Genomic DNA, 11,459 nt, shown 5'->3' on the forward strand with positions numbered 1-11,459 from the left:
TCATAACATTGGCCGTGAATGGACCAACAACATATCCAATTCATCGTCGTCATTGGCTTGTTGATCTCCTTCTTGCTGTTGAGTTTCAGAGACGTATGTTGGATCAGAATTTTCTTCCTCGTCTCAGGTTGCTCATTATGATTATTATTATTTTCAAACCGAGCATTAGTTAACTCAGCTATCTGGTCTGCCATTCTTTAGTTTTTTTCTGTCATGGCGCTGATTAACCTGTTGTAACTCTGTTATCATCCGAAGAAGCTCGAATGGTGTTGAAGGAGGTTGGTCAGCCATAAGCAGATCTAAAAATTTTGGGGCCTAAAAAAAAGGTTTTTGTTTCTAGGCCACACGGTGGGCGCTAATTGTTCTTGTGTGGGTTGGTTGGGGTATAGCTCGTTCCTTGGCGACTTCCTTCAAGTCTTCCTTCGAGACGGGTTATACCTCGACACCTTGGGAACAAGGAGGTGGACACCTGCAAAAAAGTATTCTGACGCTCAAATCAGTATATGAATAAGCTTTATTTTCAAGTAATTATTGGATGAATGAATGCTCCACCTTTTTTCTGATTACTTTCTTTTATAACGAGAATAAGTAGTCAGAGGTTATTTTTTACCGTTGTCGAATTATAGTGATAACGTATAGAGGTATATCAAAATGTTTTGATTTGTTGTTATGATTTTAATAACTGATTTATAATGTATATGTCGATTTTTTATAATCGACTTATACCGGTCGTATCACGTGCAAATAGCTAAATCGAGTTATACTGATTCAATTTATATAAGAATCCTGCTAGGGAGTCAATTGAGTATCTATACAAAATGTATAATTAGCTGTTTATTTGGCCCTATATGAGTTAAAAAATAAACAATTAGAGTAAAATACTACTAATTTCTCAAACAGAATACATCTATACTATCTGGAATAACCATTCGAGTACTAGAAATAATAAACATTTGATATCCTACTGAATCGAACATCTCTAAACTCCATTGTACACATTATACATATATTCTATTGGTTCTCTATACTTTCTCTTTATATAAATATATTTAGAACAACGTGTAATTAATTTAGGGTAAGAATACCTGCATAATCTTGACTCTAATTATTTTATTAAAGTGAATTACTCAATTTTTCATTTTGATTGTGTCATTTTTATTTTTATTTTTAGTAATATTATAAATAAGAAATAAATAGTTGTTTTAACATTTATTTTGACAAAATAAATATTAAATATCAGTTTTATTTAATAAAATAATTTAAATATTTAAAATAATAAATTAATAATTAATTTATTTTATCAAAATTAAAAATTTTTCGAATGACAAAATAGTTATTTTTTCTTGGGGCTTCATATTGTTGGGACTAATGGGTGATTGGAAAGAAAAAGGAGGGGCAGGAAGGTAAATTCAGTCCAAATTATTACATACTTAAAGAAATTAGTAAAAGAGTGTAGTAATATGATCCTCGATATGTGTGCATGCTTCCTTTCTTCCTTCTCAGTTCTTACTTCTTACTTCTTACTTCTTACTTCTTACTTTATTCTTCTCTCTTCGCTTCTGCGATCACTCTCAAAACTTAAACCTTTCAAATTCTTCTCTCTTCTCTCTCAATGCTGCTTCTTCACAACTCAGAACAACAACAACAACATCATCATCAAAGAGCTTAACAAATCCACTTTCCCTTTACCACCGAACCAAAAAGAAAAAATAAAAATAAAAACAAAAATTCCAACTACCTCTTCCCTTATTCCATTCTATTCGTTCCTTCTTCCTCAAGCTCCATTATTCTCAACTCAATCTCATACCTTTCTTCCGCTTCTCGAATCTCCTTCACAAAAAGCTAAAGCCTCTTCAAAATCCTCGCTTACTTCAAACTCCAAACCACTACTCATCCATATCCCTTTCTTTTTTGTTTGCTTCACATGGATTTAAGAACGAGCCTTTACCCCAAACAAAATCAGAAACCCGTAATTTGTGGCGGTTCCCAGCTCTGAAACAAAGTCCCCTGCTTTCTGTTTCCAAAACACAATTACCGGTTTCCCCCAATTTCTCTTGTTAAAGCAACCGGTTTTTCAGTTCGAAGGTGGGAAAAACGAGGATTTTGTGTTCCTATAGCAACGAGTCACGCATGCTTCACTAAAAATACTCGCTTTTTACTGTCTTTATTATTGTAGTGTTAGTATATAATAATACATAACATTTATAAGATTCAGCATAAGAATCTTGTTGTGGAGTTTTGAGGAGGAGGAGGAGGAAGAAGAAGAAGAAGAAGATGGCTATGGCTGTGGCTCAGCATCATCATAGGGAGAGCAGCATTGACAAGCATCTTGATTCGTCAGGAAAATATGTTAGGTACACTGCTGAGCAAGTTGAAGCACTTGAAAGAGTTTACATTGAGTGCCCTAAACCTAGCTCCTTGAGGAGGCAGCAGTTGATTAGAGACTGCCCCATTCTTGCAAACATAGAGCCCAAGCAAATCAAAGTTTGGTTCCAGAACCGCAGGTGATTCAGGTCTTCCACCCCCTTTTTTTGTTTAGCTTTGATTTTTGATGTGTTTAGGATAGGGATTAGGGTGTTATGTTATGGTCAAAAGTGTATGAATGAATGAATGGATGGGTGGATGTATGAGATTTTATTGGTGGGTTGTCAGGTTTGGTAATTGATATGGTTTTGATATTGTTGGGGTGTGTTTGAAATTGAATTACTATGCAGGTGTAGAGAGAAGCAGAGGAAAGAGGCTTCACGCCTTCAGACCGTGAACCGCAAGCTTACAGCGATGAATAAGCTGTTAATGGAGGAAAATGATCGATTACAGAAGCAGGTGTCGCAGCTGGTGTGTGAGAATGGGTATATGAAGCAGCAGTTGCATACTGTAAGTCTATCAGCATTGGTTTTTTCGTTGAATATATCGTCATCAATTGTCATGGTTGGGGAGTTATTTTGATTTCAGCTGGTGTATGATTTGGTCGCTTTGACTAAAATTGAAGTGTTTGATGTTATTGTTACAGCTTCAGCCATCAGCAGCAACCACTGATGCAAGCTGTGATCCAGTGGTTTCGAGTTCAACTACTCAGCAATCTATGAGAGATGCTAATAGTCCTGCAGGGTATGACTCTTGAAGTATAAGAAATTTTCTTTTATCCTGTTTTAGTTGTGATTCTTTCTCTGATTCATTTTCTTATGTGATCCTTGCAGATTCCTATCAATTGCAGAGGAGACCTTGGCAGAGTTCCTTTCAAAGGCTACAGGAACTGCTGTTGATTGGGTTCAGATGCCTGGGATGAAGGTGTTCTTGCTATATAAGAAACGATTAGTGGCCATGCTTCTAGTAGATAATTTTGTTTGTTTTTATAACCATGGAACTCTGCTGATTTGAGTTGAAGGCTGAATTTCATCCATTAAATTCCTTTATTAATGGTACTCCCGAAATTCTTTTTGTCAGCCTGGTCCGGATTCGGTTGGGATCTTTGCTATTTCGCAAAGTTGCAGTGGGGTGGCAGCTCGAGCCTGTGGTCTTGTCAGTCTTGAACCTACAAAGGTAAATCTGAATGAAAGCTGCAGTTAACACTTTTCTGAGTTCTATAAGTTTGGATTTTTGAATGGCTAAATGCCTTAATGCCATAATTTTCAATAGATTGCAGAGATCCTAAAAGACCGTCCCTCTTGGTTTCGGGATTGCCGGAGCCTAGAGGTTTTCACAATGTTCCCCGCTGGAAATGGAGGCACAATTGAACTTGTTTACACCCAGGTGAGAAATCAAAATTGAAATGTAACATCCCTTAGTTCTCTTTTGTTTGATCCTTGCAAGTAAACACGAAATTTGCTGCAGACATATGCTCCTACCACACTGGCTCCTGCCCGGGATTTCTGGACTCTTAGATACACTACAACTCTGGAAAATGGCAGTCTTGTGGTAAGTGTGTTTGCATTCCATGTTGTCTCAAAATCTTTAAACATTTCTTTTCTTTTCATTGAAAGGGAGTTGTTTAATATAATTTGCACCCTTGTGAAGGTTTGTGAGAGGTCACTATCTGGTTCTGGGACTGGGCCTAATGCAGCTGCTGCTGCCCAGTTTGTGAGGGCTGAAATGCGGCCTAGTGGCTACTTGATTCGACCGTGTGAAGGTGGAGGATCAATCATTCACATTGTAGACCACCTAAACCTTGAGGTTTGACTTCTTATCAAGTTTATATATGCTACCTTTCTTTTTATTATATATTTATTGAATTGCTTAGAATTTTCTTCTAGGCATGGAGTGTGCCAGAAGTGCTGCGACCACTATATGAATCATCAAAAGTGGTAGCTCAGAAAATGACAATTGCGGTAAGTTCACTCGATAATTCAGGGTTACACTGCTAATTGTGTTGGCTGTTGTGGACATTGTGAACAACATTTGAAATTTGAACTGCTGTGTTAAAAAAAAGGTCTTTTGAGTACTCATCACCATATCTAGTCTTCGTCTTTCCTAATAATCTAACATTCTTCTTGTCAATTTCAACAAGTACATGACTGGTTTTTTAGACCTGTCTTCATTTCATCTTATTCCCCGGTGCCATGCTTTCTAAGACAGCTATTGATTCAAAGGGGTTTTGTGATAGGCGCTACGTTATATCAGGCAAATAGCCCAAGAAACAAGCGGTGAAGTGGTTTATGGCCTGGGTAGGCAACCTGCCGTTCTGAGAACTTTCAGTCAAAGGTTGAGCAGGTACAACATATAGAATTTGTTTCCTTGAAAACTATTTCAGCCTGCTGTTGTAAAATGATTTGTTATATGCCTGAAACTGAGACATACACTTGCAGAGGTTTCAATGATGCTGTCAATGGTTTCAATGACGATGGCTGGTCTGTACTGAACTGTGATGGTGCCGAGGATGTAATTATTGCAGTTAGTTCAACCAAGAACTTTAGTGGAACTTCTAATCCAGCAAGTTCCCTTACATTCCTTGGAGGAATTCTGTGTGCAAAAGCTTCTATGTTACTCCAAGTGAGTGTCCAAACCCATTGTTGTGAGGGAAAAAAACTCTCTTTGAAGTGTTATATGACAAGCTTCTGATTGTCTTGCAGAACATCCCTCCTGCAGTTTTGGTTCGTTTCCTGAGGGAACATCGCTCGGAGTGGGCTGATTTTAATGTCGATGCCTATTCTGCTGCATCACTGAAATCTGGCTCATATGCCTATCCAGGAATGAGGCCTACAAGATTCACTGGCAATCAAACAATCATGTCCCTTGGACATACAATTGAACATCAAGAGGTACAACTGCATTCCCTTTTCCAAGGCACTAAGCCATATATGTAAATTTGTTTGCATCCTGTTCTGGGATCCATTAGAGACTGGTCTGTGTGACCTTGAACTTTGGTGTTTTTAGATGGTCTGTTATGCTATTCAATAGTAATGTCAACGTTTTGCTGACAAATCACACTAAACCACTTGCTGTTTCAAGCCTGGTCCCTGCTAATGTTGTGTTAACTTCACAGATGCTGGAAGTTATCCGTCTTGAAGGACACTCTCTTGCTCAAGAAGATGCATTTGCCTCTAGGGACGTTCATCTCTTGCAGGTGCTGCCTCTGGCTAGTTGAAATATGAGTTGTCTGTATCAACTGCAGTTCACTTTTTTCTTATTTTTTCTTCCTTTTTTTAATATAATTTTAAATAGTATTGCGGTTTATTCATGCAGAAATGTAATAAGTAGACTGGTCCTATATAACCATTTTGTTTTCTTTGGACAGTTATGTAGTGGAATTGACGAGAATGCCGTGGGGGCTTGTTCTGAGCTCATATTTGCTCCTATTGATGAAATGTTCCCAGATGATGCTCCATTGTTGCCTTCCGGTTTCCGCATTATCCCGTTGGATTCAAAACCAGTTGAGTTCTGTTTATATTTGGTCCTTTTTAGTGTTAAATCTCTTGATATTGCATTTGAATAGAGAAAAAAGTACTGTGCAAGTTAGAAAGGAGCTACTGATACTGATGTGCGTGTATGACACACTATAATCATGTTGATATTATTGTTTTCCAGGGTGATAAAAAGGATTCAATGACAGGAAGTCAAACCCTGGATTTGACATCTGGTTTTGAAGTTGGCCCAACAACAAATGGTGCACGCGATGCGGTATCATGTCATAGTGCACGGTCGGTGTTGACTATTGCCTTCCAGTTTCCTTTTGACAGTAGTCTGCAGGATAATGTTGCTATCATGGCACGCCAGTACATCCGTAGTGTGATTTCCTCTGTGCAGAGGGTTGCCATGGCGATTTCTCCATCTGGTATAAACCCGGCAGTTGGCTCAAAACTCTCTCCTGGTTCTCCAGAGGCTCTTACACTAGCCAACTGGATCTGCTGCAGTTATAGGCAAGTCTGCATCTGTCGTATTGTGTTCAAGCTTTATTGTTGAATATTCATTCTTGAAAAGTATCTAATGCTGCACTTCACTTCTTTGTTCTTTTTTCTTCTAAAAACAGTTATTATTTGGGGGCAGAGCTGCTGAGATCTGATTCTCTCATTGGTGAGTCGGTGCTTAAACATTTGTGGCATCATCAGGATGCCATTTTGTGCTGTTCGTTGAAGGTATGGCAGATGTTTTGTTCATAGTAGAGTTCATCATTTCCATGAAAGCCTTTAATTTAAGATATATATGATTCTCTGTCTGGATCGTAGTCGGTGCCGGTGTTCATCTTTGCAAACCAGGCCGGCCTTGACATGTTGGAAACAACTTTGGTGGCTTTACAAGACATCACATTGGATAAAATATTTGATGAGTCTGGACGCAAGGCATTGTTTGCAGATTTTGCCAAGTTAATGCAGCAGGTAAATTTCCACAAGAAAACATAAAACACATTCCCGTCTTCTCAATTTTGTTATTTAGTTTTTAGATTACAACTTTCACATTTTCTTTATGCAACAACCTTAAATGCTTTTTCATTTACTATACCTTCAGGGGTTTGCATATCTGCCGGCCGGAATTTGCATGTCAACGATGGGGCGACACGTATCATTCGAGCAGGCCATTGCATGGAAAGTACTTGCAGAAGAAGATAACAGTGTTCATTGCTTAGCTTTCTCTTTCGTGAATTGGTCATTTGTATGAAAATCCAATTCCAGTATTTAAAGGCCAAACTTTTTCCCACTTCAATATGTATGAACAAAGGAAAAAAGGGCCAATTTTTTTAGGGAAAAGGGAATTTATTTTCGCTGTAGGATTAGATTTGCATCTTATTCAGTTATTCTATTTCATTTTATTTCCTAAAAACAGAAAAAATCAGCTAAAAAGTTTTGTAAATTTTTGTTAGTGCTAGAAAGATGTGATGTGGTCACATATTGGTAAACATGGAGCACCTTGTTTCTTTTTGCTGCAATATCAAACTATTTAATGACCAGAACACATGTCAAATGTCGAGAACCTCTGTTACATGTTTATTAAGAAAACTTTATAAACAAAATGTTATCATACAATGCATCCCAGTCAACCGAAAACAACAACAATAATGGTGATCTTAATGGCGAGATTGGTGAGCATATTGTTTTTTGTTGGGTAAAACAAAAGCAACAAATGCAATGTATGAGATAAAAATTTTGTTTGAAGTTCCGAACTTTTTATTTGGTTAGATATATTAATTTTGGTAATAAGTTAGACAAGTTAGTTTTATAGATTTAATTTTTTTTTAAGAACTTTTGAATTAGTTTTCTTTTTCTATATAGACGAATAATTTGAGTATTATTTATCAAATAATGAGGCCTAAAGATTATGAATTACTATATTTTTCTTTTTCTTTTCTTGGGATAAAAAATTATTGCGTATATAAATTAAAGCCATTTCCTTGTATGATAATATCGTTACACAATGCTGCTAGGGTCTTACTAGAAGTAGAAGGTTGTAGGGTTGGATGGGAAGACATCATTATAGTGTGGTGGAGGAGAGAGGCCGGAAAACCTCATGACGCCGGGTAGCTTAACATACACGGCACTACAACAATATCTTCCCAGCCACGGGTACAACGTTCCACGGGTACAACCTTCTACTACAATTCTAGCAGCATTGTGTCCCATCATCGCTGCTATTGCCGCGACCAAGTGTTGGTCACAACTACTTATGGGTGTTTTTGTTTGTTCTCTAGTTAAAGTATTGATTGACTTTTGAGTTCTCGTAATTACATTTAAAGATTTTATATAACTATCATAGTTAGATATTCCTTGTTTTGGATACGAATCTTCTTCTATTTTAGAAGACTCTGAAAAAGATGATATATCTAATTGTTGTATAAAATTTTTTGAATCATTAGAAGAATATTCTTTTTCCGTTTCGATTTCTAATTCACTGTCAATTAGTATAGCCGCTAAAACTTTTCTTACTTCTTCGTTACTAATTTTATTTATTTTTTCTTCTCTTTTATAGTTATTAGTATAATGACCTGATTTTTTACACTTCCAGCAAACTATTTGTTTCTTGTTACTTTTCTTTTGATTATTCCATTTTTGTTTTTCCTGTAATTTTCTTTTGGTTTATTTCCTGTTGTGTAAGGTTCTTTCGATTGATAATTATACCTATTTCCATAAATTTTTGTATTTCTTCTCTTAATGACTCTATTTTGATTGCTAGGTGCTTTTTCAGTTGTAATGCCATATTGTTGACAAAAGTTTCCTAATTCTCTTTTATTGCTCATATTTTCTTTTCACATTTTCTCTTGTAATCTAGTGTCAGTATATATTTCTACTCCAGTTTGTACTACTATATTATGTATTTGGCCAAAAATTAGACCTTCATATGATATTTGAGTACCGAATAAAGATTGTAGTTTTTGTAAATTTTTTTTGAAAAGAGTTTGGATAGCGCAGCTATAAATCTTTCTTTTTCATTTCTCCCCCCTCCCCACCTCAAGGTCTAGGGTTCAAACCCTAGAGAATGCAATTGAGGAAAATTGTGAAAATATGTGAGAAGTGTGTAGGTGTATTGTATACCTAGGATTGGGGGTTGTCCAATCCATTGGGGTACTTAGGATTGGGGGTTGTCCAATCCACCGACCCAAAAAAAAAAAAGGGGTCATCATAACTTTAGATATAAAAACATCTTTATACTAGGGCATCGTAAGTTCATTAGTTGGTTCCTATTCTATCTTTAAAAATATTTGGTCTCCTAGAAAATTTTTTATAATTGTAAAAATTAAGGTTGCTATGGCGTCTTGTGATTGGTCTTCTGGTTTTATACTATTTAAGATTAATTCTCCTTCTGGTATAGTTAAAAAGTTATCCCACCATCCTTTTAATTGCCCCGTGAACCCTTGTGTGATCATGACTACTGCTTCTCTATCAGTAGCTCGTTTTGCCTTATAAGCAATTACTGCCATAGTCATAGTACACATTAGATCTAAAATGGGTTGTTTACTTAAATCATCTAAATTCTATTCTACTAATTCGGATCCGGTAAAACTATTTTGTACTAGCTGTGTTCTTTCTTCAAGGTTTATGTCAGCCGAGGTTGGTATTGGATAATAATTTCTTAGCGTTGGATAATACTGATTCTTATGTGTCATTTTGTTAATTTCTATTGTATTAACAGCTATTTTTTCTAGACTTATAGACTTAACTTTATCTTTTAAGTTTTAACTCATCAATGTCTGCTTCCACATTTGTTCTAAGTTTGATTACATCAGGACTTTGAAACTTATATATAGATTTTTCTATGGGCTTAAGTTGTTTATGTTTATGTTCAATTCTTTCTAATTGGTTTTTCATAATATCTAGGACCGTGTTAGTGTAGTTAAGTTGTTGATATACCTTTTTAATGTCTCTTTTGTCTATACTTCCTTCTATTCCACTATCTTTATATGGAGTGGCTTCTAGTTCTAAATTGTGTGTTACCTGTAGTTTTATGATTTCTTTTGGTGGATATTGGGATTCTACGGTTTGCCCTATACTCATTTTTCAAGTAGTGGTTATCTTAGTTAAAGGACAAAATTCTGTTTTGAAATTATGAAAGTAATTTTTTAACCAGTAGAAAAAATATAAATTGATTTTATTTTTTATTAAGTAATTATAAAATTCTTTTCTTATTTCTATAGTTTTCTTTTCAGAATATCTAGCCAAATACCATTTTCTTAATCATGTATTATATTCTCTATAAAAATCTTTACTAATCCAATTTTTATTAATTTCAAAAAGGTTCTTCTTTTATTATAACTCCTAGGATTTGAGAGGTAGTTGGCGAATAATTATTTTTTGTTCCATATAAGGAGTTGCTATATGTGGTCTATTGTTATTTATTCCTATAACACCATCGTTTATGACGGAATTATCTATAGAATGTCTTGGTGAAATTTCTTCTTTATTCTGGTAATTTGGTATTCTTACTGAATGAGACCTATCATCAGATAGGAGACTTCATGTATTTTTCCACACATGTTCAGGTCTAATAATTGAATTAGAAAACAAAAGTGATGCGTGGTCAGAAGGACATTTTCATCATTTTAGAGCTAAGGGATGGAATGATAATATTGTCATATTCAAGGGCTCTGAATTCTAGAAGAATTGTGTTATGCCAGTCTTGGACATCAAGAAGACCAAGAGTCCGTCTCAAAAACAGTGGTGCTAAAAGGACAACAATTCATAAGGCCCATTGGGCTACGGCAAGACAATAAAAAGTCCAATAAAGCTTTTCAAAATTCAACGGGAGACATAATTTTTATTAATTTTTGAATTTTTAGTAATTTATTTTTAATTTGTTTTGCTGTCAGAGTTTGTTGGAAGATTTGAATTACTTCTGATTTGCTTAGTAGTATTGTTAGGGATTTTAAATTTAAATCAAATCTGATCTAATCTAATAAGATCAAATCTGATTTAAATTAGTTATTATATCTTTAAGATTTTAAAATTTAAATCAAATCTGATCTAATCCAATAAGATCAAATTTGATTTAAATTAGTTATCTTATCTTATCTTTTAGCTAGTTTGTTAGAGGTCTATTTAAACACCTTTGGTGAGACAATTTGGAGTAACTTTTGATGAATAAAATTTCCTTAGTGCTTTATGCATGTTTTTATTGTGTGATTAAGTGAGGTGAGTGATTTGCTTCGCTTGTTTTGTTGCACGGAGAAAATTGAGTGATTCAATTTTCATTCCTCTGATCTAGGTTGTCAAGGATAGGTTCTTTGAAGGTCTAGTAGGAAAAATCCTTCCAGTGACCAAGGTTGCTAAGAACAGGTTTCTTAGAGGTCTAGTAGGAAAAAATCCCTTATCTATCCTTTTGTATTTATTTTCCTTATCATTTGGTATGAGTTACAGGTCGCAGGTAAATTCTTATTTATCTACACGTTCCATGGGTCTTGTTTAGTCTCTTTGTTTTCTTTTTTCTTTAATTTCTGTAAATTCACGTTAGGATAAAAAAATAAAAAATGAAAAAAATTCCTTTTTTAATTTTATTTTTACATTTATCCTATCTTTAAGTCAGTGTCTAAAAAAAATAAA

At 35.2% G+C, this 11,459-nt stretch overlaps 1 protein-coding gene across 2 annotated transcripts; it reads left to right on the plus strand.

The window, feature by feature from the left end:
- Positions 1-1,539: 1,539 nt before the first annotated feature.
- LOC107461725 (homeobox-leucine zipper protein REVOLUTA) lies at positions 1,540-7,329 on the plus strand. Of its 2 annotated transcripts, none has more exons than XM_016080271.3 (18): positions 1,540-2,504; positions 2,715-2,874; positions 3,011-3,108; positions 3,198-3,288; positions 3,445-3,540; positions 3,637-3,750; positions 3,832-3,915; positions 4,015-4,170; positions 4,251-4,325; positions 4,601-4,707; positions 4,803-4,986; positions 5,067-5,255; positions 5,480-5,560; positions 5,732-5,866; positions 6,022-6,353; positions 6,464-6,569; positions 6,660-6,809; positions 6,940-7,329. In XM_016080271.3, the coding sequence occupies exons 1-18, from the start codon at positions 2,275-2,277 to the stop codon at positions 7,087-7,089; spliced, it is 2,538 nt and encodes an 845-aa protein (XP_015935757.1). In that variant the 5' UTR covers positions 1,540-2,274; the 3' UTR covers positions 7,090-7,329. The 2 variants fall into 2 exon arrangements, with proteins under 2 accessions (XP_015935757.1, XP_015935758.1); XM_016080272.3 differs by having other exon boundaries at positions 1,541-2,513.
- Positions 7,330-11,459: the final 4,130 nt, after the last annotated feature.

This window comes from Arachis duranensis, chromosome 8 (assembly GCF_000817695.3).
Source record: "Arachis duranensis cultivar V14167 chromosome 8, aradu.V14167.gnm2.J7QH, whole genome shotgun sequence".
Classification (NCBI taxonomy): domain Eukaryota; kingdom Viridiplantae; phylum Streptophyta; class Magnoliopsida; order Fabales; family Fabaceae; genus Arachis; species Arachis duranensis.

Bases quoted from the DNA above. Each gene is read 5' to 3' on its own strand.
- LOC107461725 (XM_016080271.3), top strand. From the start codon at position 2,275: ATGGCTATGGCTGTGGCTCAGCATCATCATAGGGAGAGCAGCATTGAC. The intron at 3,109-3,197 runs GTATGACTCTTG...TGATCCTTGCAG, and splicing joins GATGCTAATAGTCCTGCAGG to ATTCCTATCAATTGCAGAGG. The intron at 4,326-4,600 runs GTAAGTTCACTC...GTTTTGTGATAG, and splicing joins CTCAGAAAATGACAATTGCG to GCGCTACGTTATATCAGGCA.